Here is a 13,457-nt window from a genome sequence, read left to right on the forward strand (position 1 = left end):
CCAGGCAACCAGCAACAGAACAAAGAGACACAGTCTGAAGTTGTGCCAGGGTAGCTCTAGGCTGGATGTTAGGAGGAAGTTGTTGGCAGAGAGAGTGATTGGCATTGGAGTGGGCTGTCCAGGATGGTGGTGGAGTCATCGTCCCTGGAGGTGTTGAAGCAAAGCCTGGATGAGGCACTTAGTGCCATGGTCTAGTTGCTTGGCCAGGGCTGGGTGCTAGGTTTGGAATGGTTGATCTTGGAGGTCTCTTCCAACCTGCTTGATTCTATAATTCTAAAAAATGTGTGGACATGTCACTTTAGGATGTTATTTAATGGCCATGTGCTGTTACGTTGATGGTTGGAGTTGATGGTCTTAGAGGTCTTTTCCAACCAAAACAATTCTGTGATTCTAAAGGACATTGAACATGCTGCTGAGACCACTGAGAGTGCTGCGGGAGGGTAGTGTTTTACTTTCTGAGGGTTCAAACTACATGGCCTTCTTTAAATTAGCACTATGATAACTATGATGTGCCTTTAGTTGTTTCTTGCATTGAAGCATGTTTCAGGGCTGGAGCACAATGGGCCATTCTAGCCCACGATGAAAGTTATCTTGGGTTTGCATTACCTTGAGTTGTCACATCATCTCTTTGAAGAGGAGGCATTCACTACCAGCAGCAGAGATAACTAATGGAGAGTGCAGCGGCAGTGCTGAAAAGATGGTGGCTAAAGACCAGTGAGCAAATAACAGCCCTTCCCACGTAGCAGCCATTGGTAACTCCCACTAATTCTGTTATTTCAAATGTGAGCATTTAGGGGAGGTCCTGCCATTTTCCAATTTACTTGGTACTAGTGAGGCCACACCTGCAATACTGTAGTCATTTTTTGGGCCTCTCACAACAAGAAGGACATTGAGGCACTGGAACGTGTCTTGAGAAGGGCAGCATAGCTGGTGAAGGGTCTAGAGCACAAGTCTTATGAGGAGTGACTGAGGGAAACTGATTTATTTAGCCTGGAGAAAAGGAGGCTCAGTTCAGACCTCGTTGTTCTCTATAATTATCTGAAAGGAGGTTGTAGTGAGGTGGGGCTTGGTTTCATTCCCCAAGCAGCAGGCAATAAAACAAGAGGAAATGGCCTCAAGTTATGTCAGATCAGGTTTAAACTGGACATTAGGAAGAATTTCACAAAAAGGGTTGTCAAGCACTGGAACAGACTGCCCAGGGAAGTGATGGAGTCACTATCCTTAAAGGTATTTAAAAGATGTGTAGATGTGGTGTTCAGGGCCATGGTTTAGTGGTAGCCTTGGCAGTGCTAGGTTAACAGTTGGACATTTTGATCTTCCAGCTGAAGCGATTCTGTGATTCTAGCATGTTCCCATATCAGTTTAGATCCCAGCTGCCAGGTAAAAAGAAGAGCTGATAAGAGGTGGCTCACACTCCCTTCAAACTCCTATGCATTGTTCATCAGGAACATCAGTGAGGTAGTGGGACACATGCATCTTATGCAGGAGCAGCTGCATGGGGCCCTATGTTGAGGGGAAGGCTTGTTGCTAAGGCACTTGACTGCATCAGGAGATAACCATTTGCTGCTTCTCCTGTGTCCACTCCTGTTACTCTTCCCAGCCACTTCAGTGCCCCTTCCTTTACGTTGTGAACCCTGTGGGGAAGAGGAATGTGAATGTATCGTAAACAGCAGAGGGAGGAGGTTTGTTTAGAAATTTTAAGGGGAAACAAAAATATCTGCAGATTTGAGAGGTTGTAAAATGGCTTTCACTTCTAAAGTGACACAAATTCTTGACCTGAAATAAATGACTGCAAGTTGTACTCTTGTGGATTACTTACAGTGCTGTTTTCCTCTTGGCTTTGCAGTGCCTTCTCCTAGTGCCTTGCTGGTCGACAATCCTATGTCCTTTGGAAATGCGAAGGAAGTAATAGCAATCAAAGACTACTGTCCAACTAATTTCACCACTTTGAAGTTCTCCAAGGGGGACCGCCTCTATGTCTTAGACACATCAGGAGGTGAGTGGTGGTACGCTCACAACACCACAGAAATGGGCTACATCCCTTCCTCCTACGTCCAGCCTGTCAACTGCCGCAACTCTTCCTTAACAGACAGCGGCATGATAGACAATCTGTTAGAGAGCCCCGATGAGGGCGTCAGGGAGTTGGACCTGCTTGGAGAATGGTCTGATGTGAAAAGAAACTCTCTGAAAACCTACAGTAACAACCCATTCTTGAATGGAGTCCAGACAAACCCATTTCTGAATGGGAATTTGCAAACAGTGCCCAGCTCAGACAAAGACTCCAACTCCAACGTGGCCGTTGACTTGCTGCTCTTTGACACGGGGGCTCCTACATCAGCTGTTTCTAGTTCAGCTGCTAACAGCAGCCTGGGCAACATTTTTGACGAGTTTCCATCTACAAATAGGCTGGATCTGGAGCAGCCTGTGAAAAGAGACAATCCCTTCTTCAGAAGTAAACGCTCCTACAGTTTGTCTGAACTGTCTGTTCTTCAGGCCAAGTCAGATGCTCCAGCATCATCGGGCTTTTTCAGCGGTTTGAAGTCTCCCACACCTGAGCAGTTCCAGAGCCGGGAAGATTTTAGGACGGCATGGCTGAACCACAGGAAACTGGCTCGGTCTTGCCACGATTTGGATTTGCTTGGTCAAAATCCTGGCTGGGGTCAGACGCAACCAGTGGAGACCAACATTGTCTGCAAGCTGGATAGCTCTGGTGGAGCTGTTCAGCTTCCAGATACCAATATCAGTATCCATGTGCCAGAGGGCCACGTGTGCCCTGGGGAGACGCAGCAGATTTCCATGAAAGCCATGCTGGATCCACCACTGGAGCTGAACAGTGACAAGTGCAGCACCATCAGCCCTGTGTTGCAGATCAAACTCAGCAATATGGAGGTGAAAACCTTCATCATTCTGGAGATGAAAGTGTCAGCAGAGGTCAAGAATGACATCATGAGCAAGAGTTTGGTAGGACTGCAGTGTCTGCGGAGTGACATGAAAGAGGGACCATACACGCCGATGCAGCTTAGCTATTCATATGGGGACACAATCCAGGTGCAACTGGAGAACCTGGAGCCTTGTATGTACATTGCAGCTGTAGCCCAGGGGCAGAACATACTCTACCCTTACACCGTTTGGGATTACATCAGCAAGAAGATCACAGTTGGCGTCTATGGCCCCAAACACGTTCACCCTTCCTTTAAAACTGTCGTGGCCATGTTCGGGCATGAATGCGCACCCAAGACTCTCTTGGTGAACGAGGTCACAAGGCAGTCCCACAGTCCCGCTCCCGTTGCCCTTCAGCTCTGGGGTAAGCATCAGTTTGCTCTGTCTCGGCCTCAGGACCTCAAGCTCTGCATGTTCTCCAACATGACCAACTACGAAGTGAAAGCTAGCGAGCAAGCCAAAATTGTGCGGGGCTTCCAGATGAAGCTGGGCAAGGTCAGCCGCCTTATCTTCCCCATCGCGTCCCACGACCCCAACGAGCTCTCCGACTTTACGCTAAGGATACAGGTCAAGGATGACAAGGATGCCATTTTGACCCAGTTCTGTGTGCAAACGCCGCAGCCGCCTCCGAAAAGTGCCATCAAGCCAACAGGACAGAGGCGGTTCCTCAAGAAGAACGAGGTCGGAAAGATCATCCTTTCACCTCTGGCTGCCACCGCCAAGTACCCAGTTTTTCAGGACCGGCCAGTGTTGAGCTTGAAGTACGGCAAGCTGCTGAAGACGGTGGTGAGGCAAAGCAAGAACCACTATTTGCTGGAGTACAAGAAAGGAGATGTCGTAGCCCTCCTCAGTGAGGAGAAGATCAGGTTAAAAGGGCAGCTGTGGACTAAGGAGTGGTATATTGGTTACTACCAGGGCAAAATAGGCCTTGTGCACACCAAAAATGTGCTGGTGGTTGGGAAGGTCAAGCCCAGCTACTTTTCAGGGCCAGATCTCACCACCAGCTTGTTGCTTGAGCAGATCCTGAGGCCCTGCAAATTCCTGACCTACATCTATGCCTCAGTGAGGACTCTGCTGATGGAGAACCTTAGCAGCTGGCGGTCCTTTGCTGATGCTCTGGGGTACTTGAACTTGCCACTTACGTTCTTCTGCCGGGCAGAACTGGACAGTGAGCCTGAGCGAGTGGCCTCCGTCTTGGAGAAGCTGAAGGAAGACTGCAACAACACCGAGAACAAGGAGAGGAAATCTTTCCAGAAGGAGCTAATGACGGTGAGTCTGAGGTCTGATGAGGGAGGGGATCTTAGGTCTCTGTCATGCAGAGTCGTTAGGGCGAGCGAGAGGTGCAAGCTTTGTAATTGGCTGTAGAAAATAAGTCTGTCTTCAAAGTCTTCTGTAGGCTGTTGGCATAGCACAGGGTTACCCAGCACAAGCTACATAGAATCCTGTCCACGTGGGCTTTAAAGAAGTCCAGAGGAGGAGACTCTACCAACTCTCTGGGCAGCTTGTTCACATGCTCTGTCATCCTCGCAGGAAAGAAATTTTTCCTCATATTCAGACAGAACTTCCATGTTCCTGGTTGTGTACATTGTTCCTTGATGCTGGGGTTACTCCTCCCTCGGTGCAGGACCCTACACTTGCCCTCACTGAACTTTGGTAGGCTCCTCTCTGCCCCACTCTTTAGCCTGTCCAGGTCTCCCTGAATGGCAGGACAGCCTTCTGGTGTGTCAGCCACCCCTCCAAATTTTGTATCATCAGCAGACTTGCCGAGAGTATGCTTGGTTCCTTCATCCGGGATATCGATGAATACATTGGACACGACTGCACCCAGTCCTGACCCCTGGGCAGCACCACTAGCTACAGACTCTGAACTGCTGTCACAACTCTCTGTGCTCTGTCATTCAACCAGTTCTCAGTTCACCTCACTGTCCACTCACCTGCCTCGCTTCCTGAGCTTGCCTCTGAGGACGTTATGGGAAATAGTGTCAAATACATGCCTTGCTTGTGTCCTGCCAGGCATCTGGGGAAGCACTATGTCCAGCTGCCGTTAGGAAATCTCTGATAGGAAACCCTCATCGTGGTAATTTCTAGCGTTTCATGGAAAATTAAAACAAGAAAATACTGGACAAAATGTCTGGAAGGAGTGGCTGAGGGAGCTGGGGTTGTTCAGCCTGGAGAAGAGAAAGCTCAGGGGAGACCTTATTGCTTTCTATGGCTACCTGAAAAGAGGTTGTAGTCAAGCTGGGGTTAGTCTCTTCTCCCAGGCACCCAGTGACAGAGTAAGAGGACGCAGCCTCAAACTGCACCAGGGCAACCTGAAAAGAGGTTGTAGCCAAGCGGGCGTTAGTCTCTTCTCACAGGCACCCAGTGACAGAGTAAGAGGACACAGCCTCAAACTGCGCCAGGACAGGTTTAGGCTGAACATTAGGAAGAAATTCTTCATGGAAAGAGTGATTTGCCATTGGCATGGGCTGCCCGGGGAGGTGGTGGAGTCACTATCCCTGGAGGTGTTTAAAAGGAGGCTGGATGAGGCACTTAGTGCCATGGTTTAGTTAATTAGAAGGGCTAGGTGATAGGTTGGACTCGATGATCCTAGAGGTCTTTTCCAGCCTGGTTAATTCTGTGAAGAGATCTGCAGCTCTTAGCAAGCTCTCCCTGCACAGAAGCAGGATAACCAAGTTACGGTGACTCATGTGGTTTAAAATGCCAGTTGAGTTAAGGAGTGGTGACAGCTTCACTTGGGGACGCAGCAGCCTGCAAAATGGAATTATGAATAGGCAGCCTGGGTAGAGAGGACTGGAGCCAACTTTTTCTCCACTCCCTTTAATCAAAAGGGGGGAAGTTTGAGGATTAAGGATGAGGTGCAGGGTGTTAGGAAGAGTACAGAGTCCTTTGTTACTCATGGAAACACTGTCCTAGTGCCTGGGTGCCACTTTGGGGCAAACCTTTAGCCTGGACTTTCAGGTCATGCCACAAATGCTGCTTCTGCTGAGGGGTTCTTGTGGACATCATGTGCAGTTCTGTCTTCCTTCTGGAGCCGAAGGGAATATACCCAAATGGTAGTCAAGGCGGGTGCCTGGCCTCCTGGTTCCCTCAAGGGAGGGTTCATGCTTTTGTTAATTAACGTGGGTGAACAATAGGGTGCAATCTATGCTCCTATTGCGGGATGCTTACAAGGGCTTCCTACTGTTTACCTTTCCCCCTCGAAAACCTCTGAGTGTTTCTTTCATCTATTCCCTTTGTCTCCAGGGGCCCACACAGTCTGTAGGTCACAGAAAATCTGTGCCAGACCTCAGTGGGGAGACAAAGGGAAAGATAAGGCTCTCTTGGATACTCGGGGAGCTGCTAACTCAGGGGGAGGGCCAGAAGAGGCAAGAAGACATCCTGTTCTCCAACAACTGCCTGAAGTGCCATGTCCCAAGAGCAGGTTTTGTTTTCCTTGCTTGAATGGAGGCTAATCCTGAGCATTGGCTCTGTCTTCTATTCTTTGTGAGTCTGAGCCTGTCAATAAAGGATGAGCTCCATTCCTGGTGGAAGGTGACGCTTATTGTAAGCCCCTTGCTGCTGTCAAATCCTCCTTAGTTTAGGAAGAAATTAAATTGAGCCTGGTTTGTTTGGTGTTAGTTTTTTTATTGTTGGGTTTTTTTTGGGTCTTTATTCCCCCCAAAATAAATAGTTATTAAAAAAATGATGTTTTGGAGGGTGACAATGGAGCAGTAATGTGTTTTATTGTGTTTGAATCTGATTCGATTGTAACTAAGGGACTTGCTTTCTGGCGTCTGCTGGCAAGAAGAACCAGTTGGATTAAGCTTTTATCTGACCATTCCATCTTAAAATTGGTTGTCTTCTCTCAAAGGGACTGTGAAGGGAAAAGCAGTAAGCAGTCTTATCTGACTTCAGCGTTCAGTACACAAAACTGCAGTGGCCGAGCCATGCTCCAGCAGCCAGGCATGGAAGAGCTTGGTCTTGATGACAAGTTAATAAGTAATCTGAATTTAATTATTGTTTTTTCCAGTCCAGCATTAGCAGCAGTGTGTGAAGGTAACTGGGGGATGTTGCTCAGAAGTTAATCATCACATCAGAAGGAGAAAACACCCTCTCCCCTCTCTCCTCTTTGCCCATCAAAAGCAGGCAGCACACAGATGCTCTTGTTTAAAAAAGCTTGGGCAGAGATGCTAGAAGACTTAAACTGGACCCCCAGTCCCTGGCCACGCAGTGACTGCACTACTTGGTCCTTCAGAGCTGGGGTTAATCTGTCATTTCTCTTTTTCAGCATTTCTCTTCCTCTGGATTTTTTAGGTGTTTTTTTTAATAGAGCCTTGAGTTCTGGGAATGCTACTGGGCATATCAGCAGAGTTGGGAAACTAAGCTTTTTCTTCTCCAGACTACTTCTAAAGATCATAGAGAAGATGATGTTAGCTTTCTTTTTTTCCCCCACTGTGTTCTGTCTTTCTTTCTGACTGCAGGTATTTGCATGCTGCCTTTCTTCTGCCAAGAGGTACTGCTTGTTCCTGGTGTGTACAGACCCAAAAAAAAAAAAAAAGCTGTTGGTAGGCTCAAGTAGCCCTTAATGTCCTGCAATTAGCCCTTAATGTCCTGCAGAGCAAGGTGTCTGTTGCTTGAACCTCATGCTGGCAGATTCTAGAGCATGCCACCCTAATGCTGCTTATGTTGCTCCTTTGTTTTGAAGCAATCTGCTAGCTAGCCGTAGTCCCCATGGTGAATTTGGGGCCGGGGAAAGAACAGACTCCTGCCTTTCTTCTGTCTGTGGGAGAACAAATCCCCACCACATTTATAGAGCCTGGATATTACTCCCCTAAGGAACCCATGCTGCACCATACTGAAGTAGGTGGGGACGTTTCTGTTAGCTTATCCTTTGCATAGCCAAGTTGCTGTTTACAGGCTTCCAGCAAGGTCCTTTTGTGCACCACACTTCTGAGTCTTGCACTGCACCCCTGTCAGTGAATAGAAAGCTGCAGAAATGGAGGTTCAGTTTGCTGAGAAACTGAGTCTTAAACTGAGAAATGTCCTCAAGTTGTGTCAAGGGAAGTTTAGCTTGAACATTAGGAAAGATTGGTTCACGGAAATGTTGTAAAGCATTTAGACAAGCTGCCCAGGCAAGTAATGGAGTCCCCTGGAGGTATTTAAAAGCTGTGTAGATGTGGCACTTAGTGACATGATGTAGTGGTGGGCTTGGCAGTGCTGGGTTAATGGTCAGACTCAATGATCTGAAATATCTTTTCCAATCTAAACGAGTCTGTGAGTCTATAAATGCCACTGGTGCCACTGCTGTGGTGTTGTCAGCAAAAAAAGAGAAGTTTAATGCCTAAATGCACAGCTAACTCCCTTGGGCCAAAACCCTTAATTTGCCAAATTCTGGCAAAGGTGATGGAAGTGGAAGCCTGTGCATAACCATCCTCTCATGCTGCAGGTCTCACCAGGACCTTGAGGACACAGGGCCTTTCTCCCACTGTTTGAGGAGGTCCCAGGCAGGAGCTGTGGCACAGTGCCATCCTGGGCACATCGCCTGCCCACCCTGCCTACCACGCTTGGGATGCATCCCTGCCCTGCGCACATCCTTGCAGCACTTAATGAGACAATAAATGTTACTGTTTCTGGTAACCACATCTCCACTTCCCCCACTAACTTTTATAGGATGACTAATGTGTGATGAAACGTGGACCCCCTGGAGTGCTTTCTAATTTAAATGCTATTTTAAAAAAGGGGGGGGCAGGGGGGGAAGAATTTGAAAAGTCTGCTTCCAGAATAGCTTCTTTGTGGAATCCTTTTTTGTGTCTTTTTTGCTACCTTGCATCTTCCTCACACCATGCTTGATGGGCACATGTGAACCTGGCAATCCTTTCTGCTGTTGGGGCAAAGGAGAGAGGATTTTACTCCACTCCAGGAGTTTACTCCTCCAGTTCATATGGCTTCTCTGGCGCATGTAGGGAGCTTCATCTTTATGCATGGGAGAATGAGCTGGGATAAGGGATCACAGTCAAGAATGAGTTGAGAAGGTTGCAGTGGTGAGCACAAGTGGGTGGTCTTTAGGGTTGCTCCTTCCTTCGAGGCTGGTTTGTTTTATTCTGGGTGCTAGTTTCCATCATCAGAGAATGGGAAATCAGATTTTGCATTTCAGACCTAGGATGAAAATTCAACCTCCCCTTGATGCCTTTTAAGTAGAAGCACTTCTGCAGCACTTTGAACTGGGATTTAAATACCAAACCATCTCCTTTGCTGCGTGCTAGTCTGGTGGAGCCAGCTCAGAGCCGTACTGATGTTAATAAATGCTCTGGAGGATGCTGGCCAGGCACAGCCCTCGTCATGCCTCAGCTGGGAGCATAGCTGGGTACTGAGGGATGGATGGATGGTGGCTGTACGTGGCTCTCTGGGAAGACTTGTCCAGGATGAGGCAAAAGGATGGAAAGAAATTGCACTGTAATCCCAAAAGTGCCTGCTGGAGGATTAAGTGTGTAGTGAGCCAACTGGGAAGGCAAGGTGTGGAGGAGAGGCCTGTGTCCACTCCGTACTTTGTCTATGTCTGTGACAGGGAGAGTTGTACTCAGCACCAAAAAAATATGTAGCAGTTACCATTGATATTCCCATTTTGGCTCTGACCTTGGTGGCTCTGTCCTTGCACCCCACCTGGTTTTGGTGCTGTCCTTGTCTTTCATTGCCTCTGTCCACTTGCCTGCTTTTTCCCCTAGCCTATAACTTGTGTTGAGGATCCCCAGGGAAGAAGCAAGGGAGGGTAGGTTCTGTGCTGGTCAGTAGGTTTCAGAGTCACCGTACTGCACTATGGGGAACCATCAATGTCTTCCAAAGCTGTTGCAGATCTCTGTTGCGTGGCCTCACAGCTGTTCTACTGATCATAAAATCATAGAATGCATCAGGTTGGAAGAGACCCTCGAAGATCAGTTAGTCCAACCCCACCTGCAGTGAGCTGGGACTTCTTTCATGTTTCTCAGAGCCCCATCAAGTTTGGCCTTGAATTTCTCCAGGAGTGGGATGTCCACAACCTCTCTGGTGGACTCTTCCAGTATTTCACTACCTTCAATGTGAAGAACTTACTTAGTATGTCCAACCTGAGTCTACTCTGCTGTAGTTCCAAACCATTGCCTCTCATCCCACCACTATAGCCCTTCTAAACAGTCCTTCCTCAGCCTTCCTGGTACTGAAACGTAGCTTTAAGTTCTCCTTGGAGCCTTTTGTTCTCCAAGCTGAACGACCTCAGCTCTCTCTTGGTCTGTGTTCATAGGAGAGGTGCTCTAGCTCTCTGATTGTCTTTGTGGCCCTTCTGTGGACCCACTCCAGCAGGTCCATGTCCTTCCTGTGTTAATGCCATTTTCTTCTTTACTTTGAGCAGCAGAAGGAATGGGAGAATAAAAGGAACAGGAAAATCTACCTCCTGCAGCTATATCCCTCGTAACCTCTGTAGCATACTTTACTCCTGGTGCCCCCCTCTGCTGCTTTGGACCTGCTTGGCCTCTGACAGGAGATGACAGCAGCTCATTTAGACTGCTTTGCTAAATACCAGGTTGTTTGGGGGGTTGCACCTGCCCGGAAAGGCAAGCTTGAGGATGCTAAATGTACCCTTCTTTAGTACCACTGAATCCTCTGCCTGTGGAAGAGAGGGTGATGAGTGGGGGGGGCTGGCTGGTAAGGAAGAATTGCTAGAGAGGATCTGTGAGATCTAAATGCTTCTTTAATGCCCTTTAAAAAAAAACCCCATCCAAACAAAAAAAACCCCAACGAGCCATGAATTGTCTTTTAAATGTGTTTTCCTTGCTTGCTTAGCAGGAGCAGTTGTTAATTCTGTCCCTGATACAGGAAACCAGTGTAAGCACTCTGGAGGAGCAAACAAACGCCAGTCTGCAGCTGTAATTAGATTGAGCCCATCTTCAAACTGGAGACAGATAAGGGAAAAATCAACATGCATTTGCTTTGCAAATTGCTGGAGTGGTTTCAGATGTTCATCTTCCCCCAGCTGCCTCTGTGACTCTGCTTATGCAAGGATTTAACCCTTCTTTTGCCGCGGGGCCAAGGGAGCTGGCACTTACCTAGACCCTCCATGCCTGGAGAGGATGTCAGGACCCTCTGCAGATTGCCCAGAGGTGCTAGATGCTCCATTCCTGGAAACTTTCAAGGACAGGACCCTGAGCAGCCTGATACAGTCGAAGATGCCCCTCCTCACTGCACAGGGATTGGACTACATGACCTTCAAAAAGGTCTCTTGCAACCCAAACTGTTCTTTGATTCTGTGATTCTGGCTGCTTGGGGACCGTCACGTAAACAGTTTCTGTAATAACCTGCCCTGTGCTGTCGTGAAGCTGTGAGTGTTGCATCCTGGTCCCTCGGGCACTCACTGATGGTCAGCATCCCTCGGAGGGGCTGTCCCTTGCGTCCTTTAACCTCTGGTTTACCTTTATTGTAGTGTCTCCCCCTGTCAGAACGCTGACCTCTCAATGTTAACCCACCCGTGAACCACCATCGTGAGTCTGCTGGTGTCACAGTTCCGTATCTGATTGTCGGGAAACAAGAGGGTACTCAGTAAATCATCAGCCAAGGTGTAGTCTAGGGTGTCTTTGCTTGGTTTCCATGTTTTAAAAAGAGGTTACCCATTTTGTAGTGCAAATCCCCTTTCCGTAGCCACCTGAAGTTTGAGATGGGATTTGCCCAGGAGCTGTGATTACTGCCAGCGTTGTTTTGGTCCGTGGGTTCTGTCGGAGGCTGGGGAACCCTGGTGAGTGGGATATTGATTCGGTCAGCCAGATCCTGTGCTCTGGTAATTGCCACTTTAGGCCCTTCCTTGTTGTGGGATTTCCCCTTTGCAACTTTGAAGCAGGTGTTAATGTCCTTGCATACCTAAAGATTCTGTCATTTTTGTCCCCAGTTACCTTGTTAGCTAGAAATCCCTGACTACTGCAGTTCCTCTTCCCCACTTCGAAACCATTTGCAGTAAATCTCAGCTTTTAGCTCAATAGATGATGTGATGCAGAAGTTTTCTGAACCGGCACAGGAAGATAAAGCAGGAACATCCCAAACCCAGAAATGGTCTTGTAGTGCTGACAACTGGCCCTTCACTTGGGTCTCACCCCAGCCCATCCCCTGGCAGGGCTGAAGTTCAGGTTTTGCCCCCAGATGTTCTGACTGGGTCCATAGCTACCCATCCACGCTGAAGGATAGTGTTTCTCTGGGCTTGGGGAGGCAAGATGCATGGACTGTGCTTGGATTAGTGACCTCCATTAAAGGCATCTGTTCTTCTTAGCCCCTGGGATGCTTTAAACTGCTTATGGTAGTGCCTGAACATCTTGAGGGGTTGCCTGGAAAATACATCTGCATTGGCCAGCCCAGGCTACAAGCCTGCTTGCACAGTGGTAGGGTGCTTCATTTAATTAATGGGATTACTGGTCAAGCCTGGTGGCCTAATTTCACCGGCTGTCGCTAGAAAGAGGGTGGGAGGATTTTGGAGGCAGCTTCTTGAGAGGCTTCCCTGTCAGGTCCTCTGAGTCCCTTGCCATCTACTGCCTGCCGTGACTCTCTAGTTTGGTTTTCACCGCTGTCCTTCAGGCTCTGCTGAAAATGGACTGCCAGGGGCTGGTCGTTCGGCTTATCCAGGACTTTGTGCTGCTGACCACAGCCGTGGAGGTGGCCCAGCGCTGGAGGGAGCTCGCTGAGAAGCTTGCCAAAGTCTCCAAGCAGCAGATGGATGCCTACGAGGCACCGCACCGGGACAAGACTGGGACAGTGGACAGCGAGGTGAGAGCAGGTGGCTCTTGGTCTCCGTAGGTCTGCCAGACTTGCAGGTACACCCAGAAGGCATTCTACTGGAGCACCTCTGGGGGACAGAAGGGATTTGAGTGTGCTGGGGAGATTTGAGGGTGTTTTTTCCCAGGAATGTGCTTGTTCTGGATTGGAGGTGTGTTGAGGATGGCATAGCTTGCTGGCATCTGGCATAACTCTCGTTTCCTCTTCTCTCTGCCACATCACCACAGGCCATGTGGAAGCCAGCGTATGACTTCCTTCTCACCTGGAGTAGTCAGATGGGTGACAGCTACCGTGACGTGATCCAGGAACTGCACACTGGGCTGGACAAGATGAAGAACCCCATCACCAAACGCTGGAAGCATCTCACTGGCACCTTGATCCTTGTTAACTCCTTGGACATGCTGCGGGCAGCTGCTTTCAGCCCACAAGACCATGAGGATTTTGCCATCTAGCTCCTGTGGCAATGTTTTTGTCCACATCTTCTTTGCTGTTTTGTTTTATTTTTCTCCCTGTGCTTTTTTTTCCCTGATTCTTTTTTTTCTTAAGCAGTTGACTTTAAAAACAAGTGGAGGTCATTCTCCCCAGGTTTTAAGAGGCCAAAGTTTGCAAGTTCTCCACTGAAACTGAAAATCAGCAGGAGACATTGTTCCTTGATGGGAAGGCATCCTGGGGGGAGGATGGCTTTTCTTTCAGCGTTGTTACCAGTTTAACTCTTTCTTACTCAAAAACTTTAAAGGGGACCGGGGGGGGGG

General features: G+C 48.5%; 1 protein-coding gene across 2 annotated transcripts in view; it reads left to right on the plus strand.

Annotated features, from left to right (window-relative positions):
* SH3BP4 (SH3 domain binding protein 4) overlaps nt 1-13,453 on the plus strand; it is a 45,397-nt gene extending 31,944 nt beyond the window's left edge. The window contains exons 3-5 of one of the 2 annotated variants that reach the window (XM_064159769.1): nt 1,847-4,209; nt 12,508-12,696; nt 12,933-13,453. In XM_064159769.1, coding sequence (XP_064015839.1) covers nt 1,847-4,209; nt 12,508-12,696; nt 12,933-13,157 — 2,777 coding nt within the window. In that variant the 3' untranslated portion in view covers nt 13,158-13,453. Of the gene's footprint in view, nt 1-1,846; nt 4,210-6,186; nt 6,582-12,507; nt 12,697-12,932 lie in introns of those variants that run through there. The other variant, XM_064159774.1, reaches the window with a different exon arrangement.
* The last annotated feature ends 4 nt before the right edge of the window (nt 13,454-13,457 follow it).

The sequence above is a fragment of the Pogoniulus pusillus genome, chromosome 2 (assembly GCF_015220805.1).
Source record: "Pogoniulus pusillus isolate bPogPus1 chromosome 2, bPogPus1.pri, whole genome shotgun sequence".
Taxonomy (NCBI): domain Eukaryota; kingdom Metazoa; phylum Chordata; class Aves; order Piciformes; family Lybiidae; genus Pogoniulus; species Pogoniulus pusillus.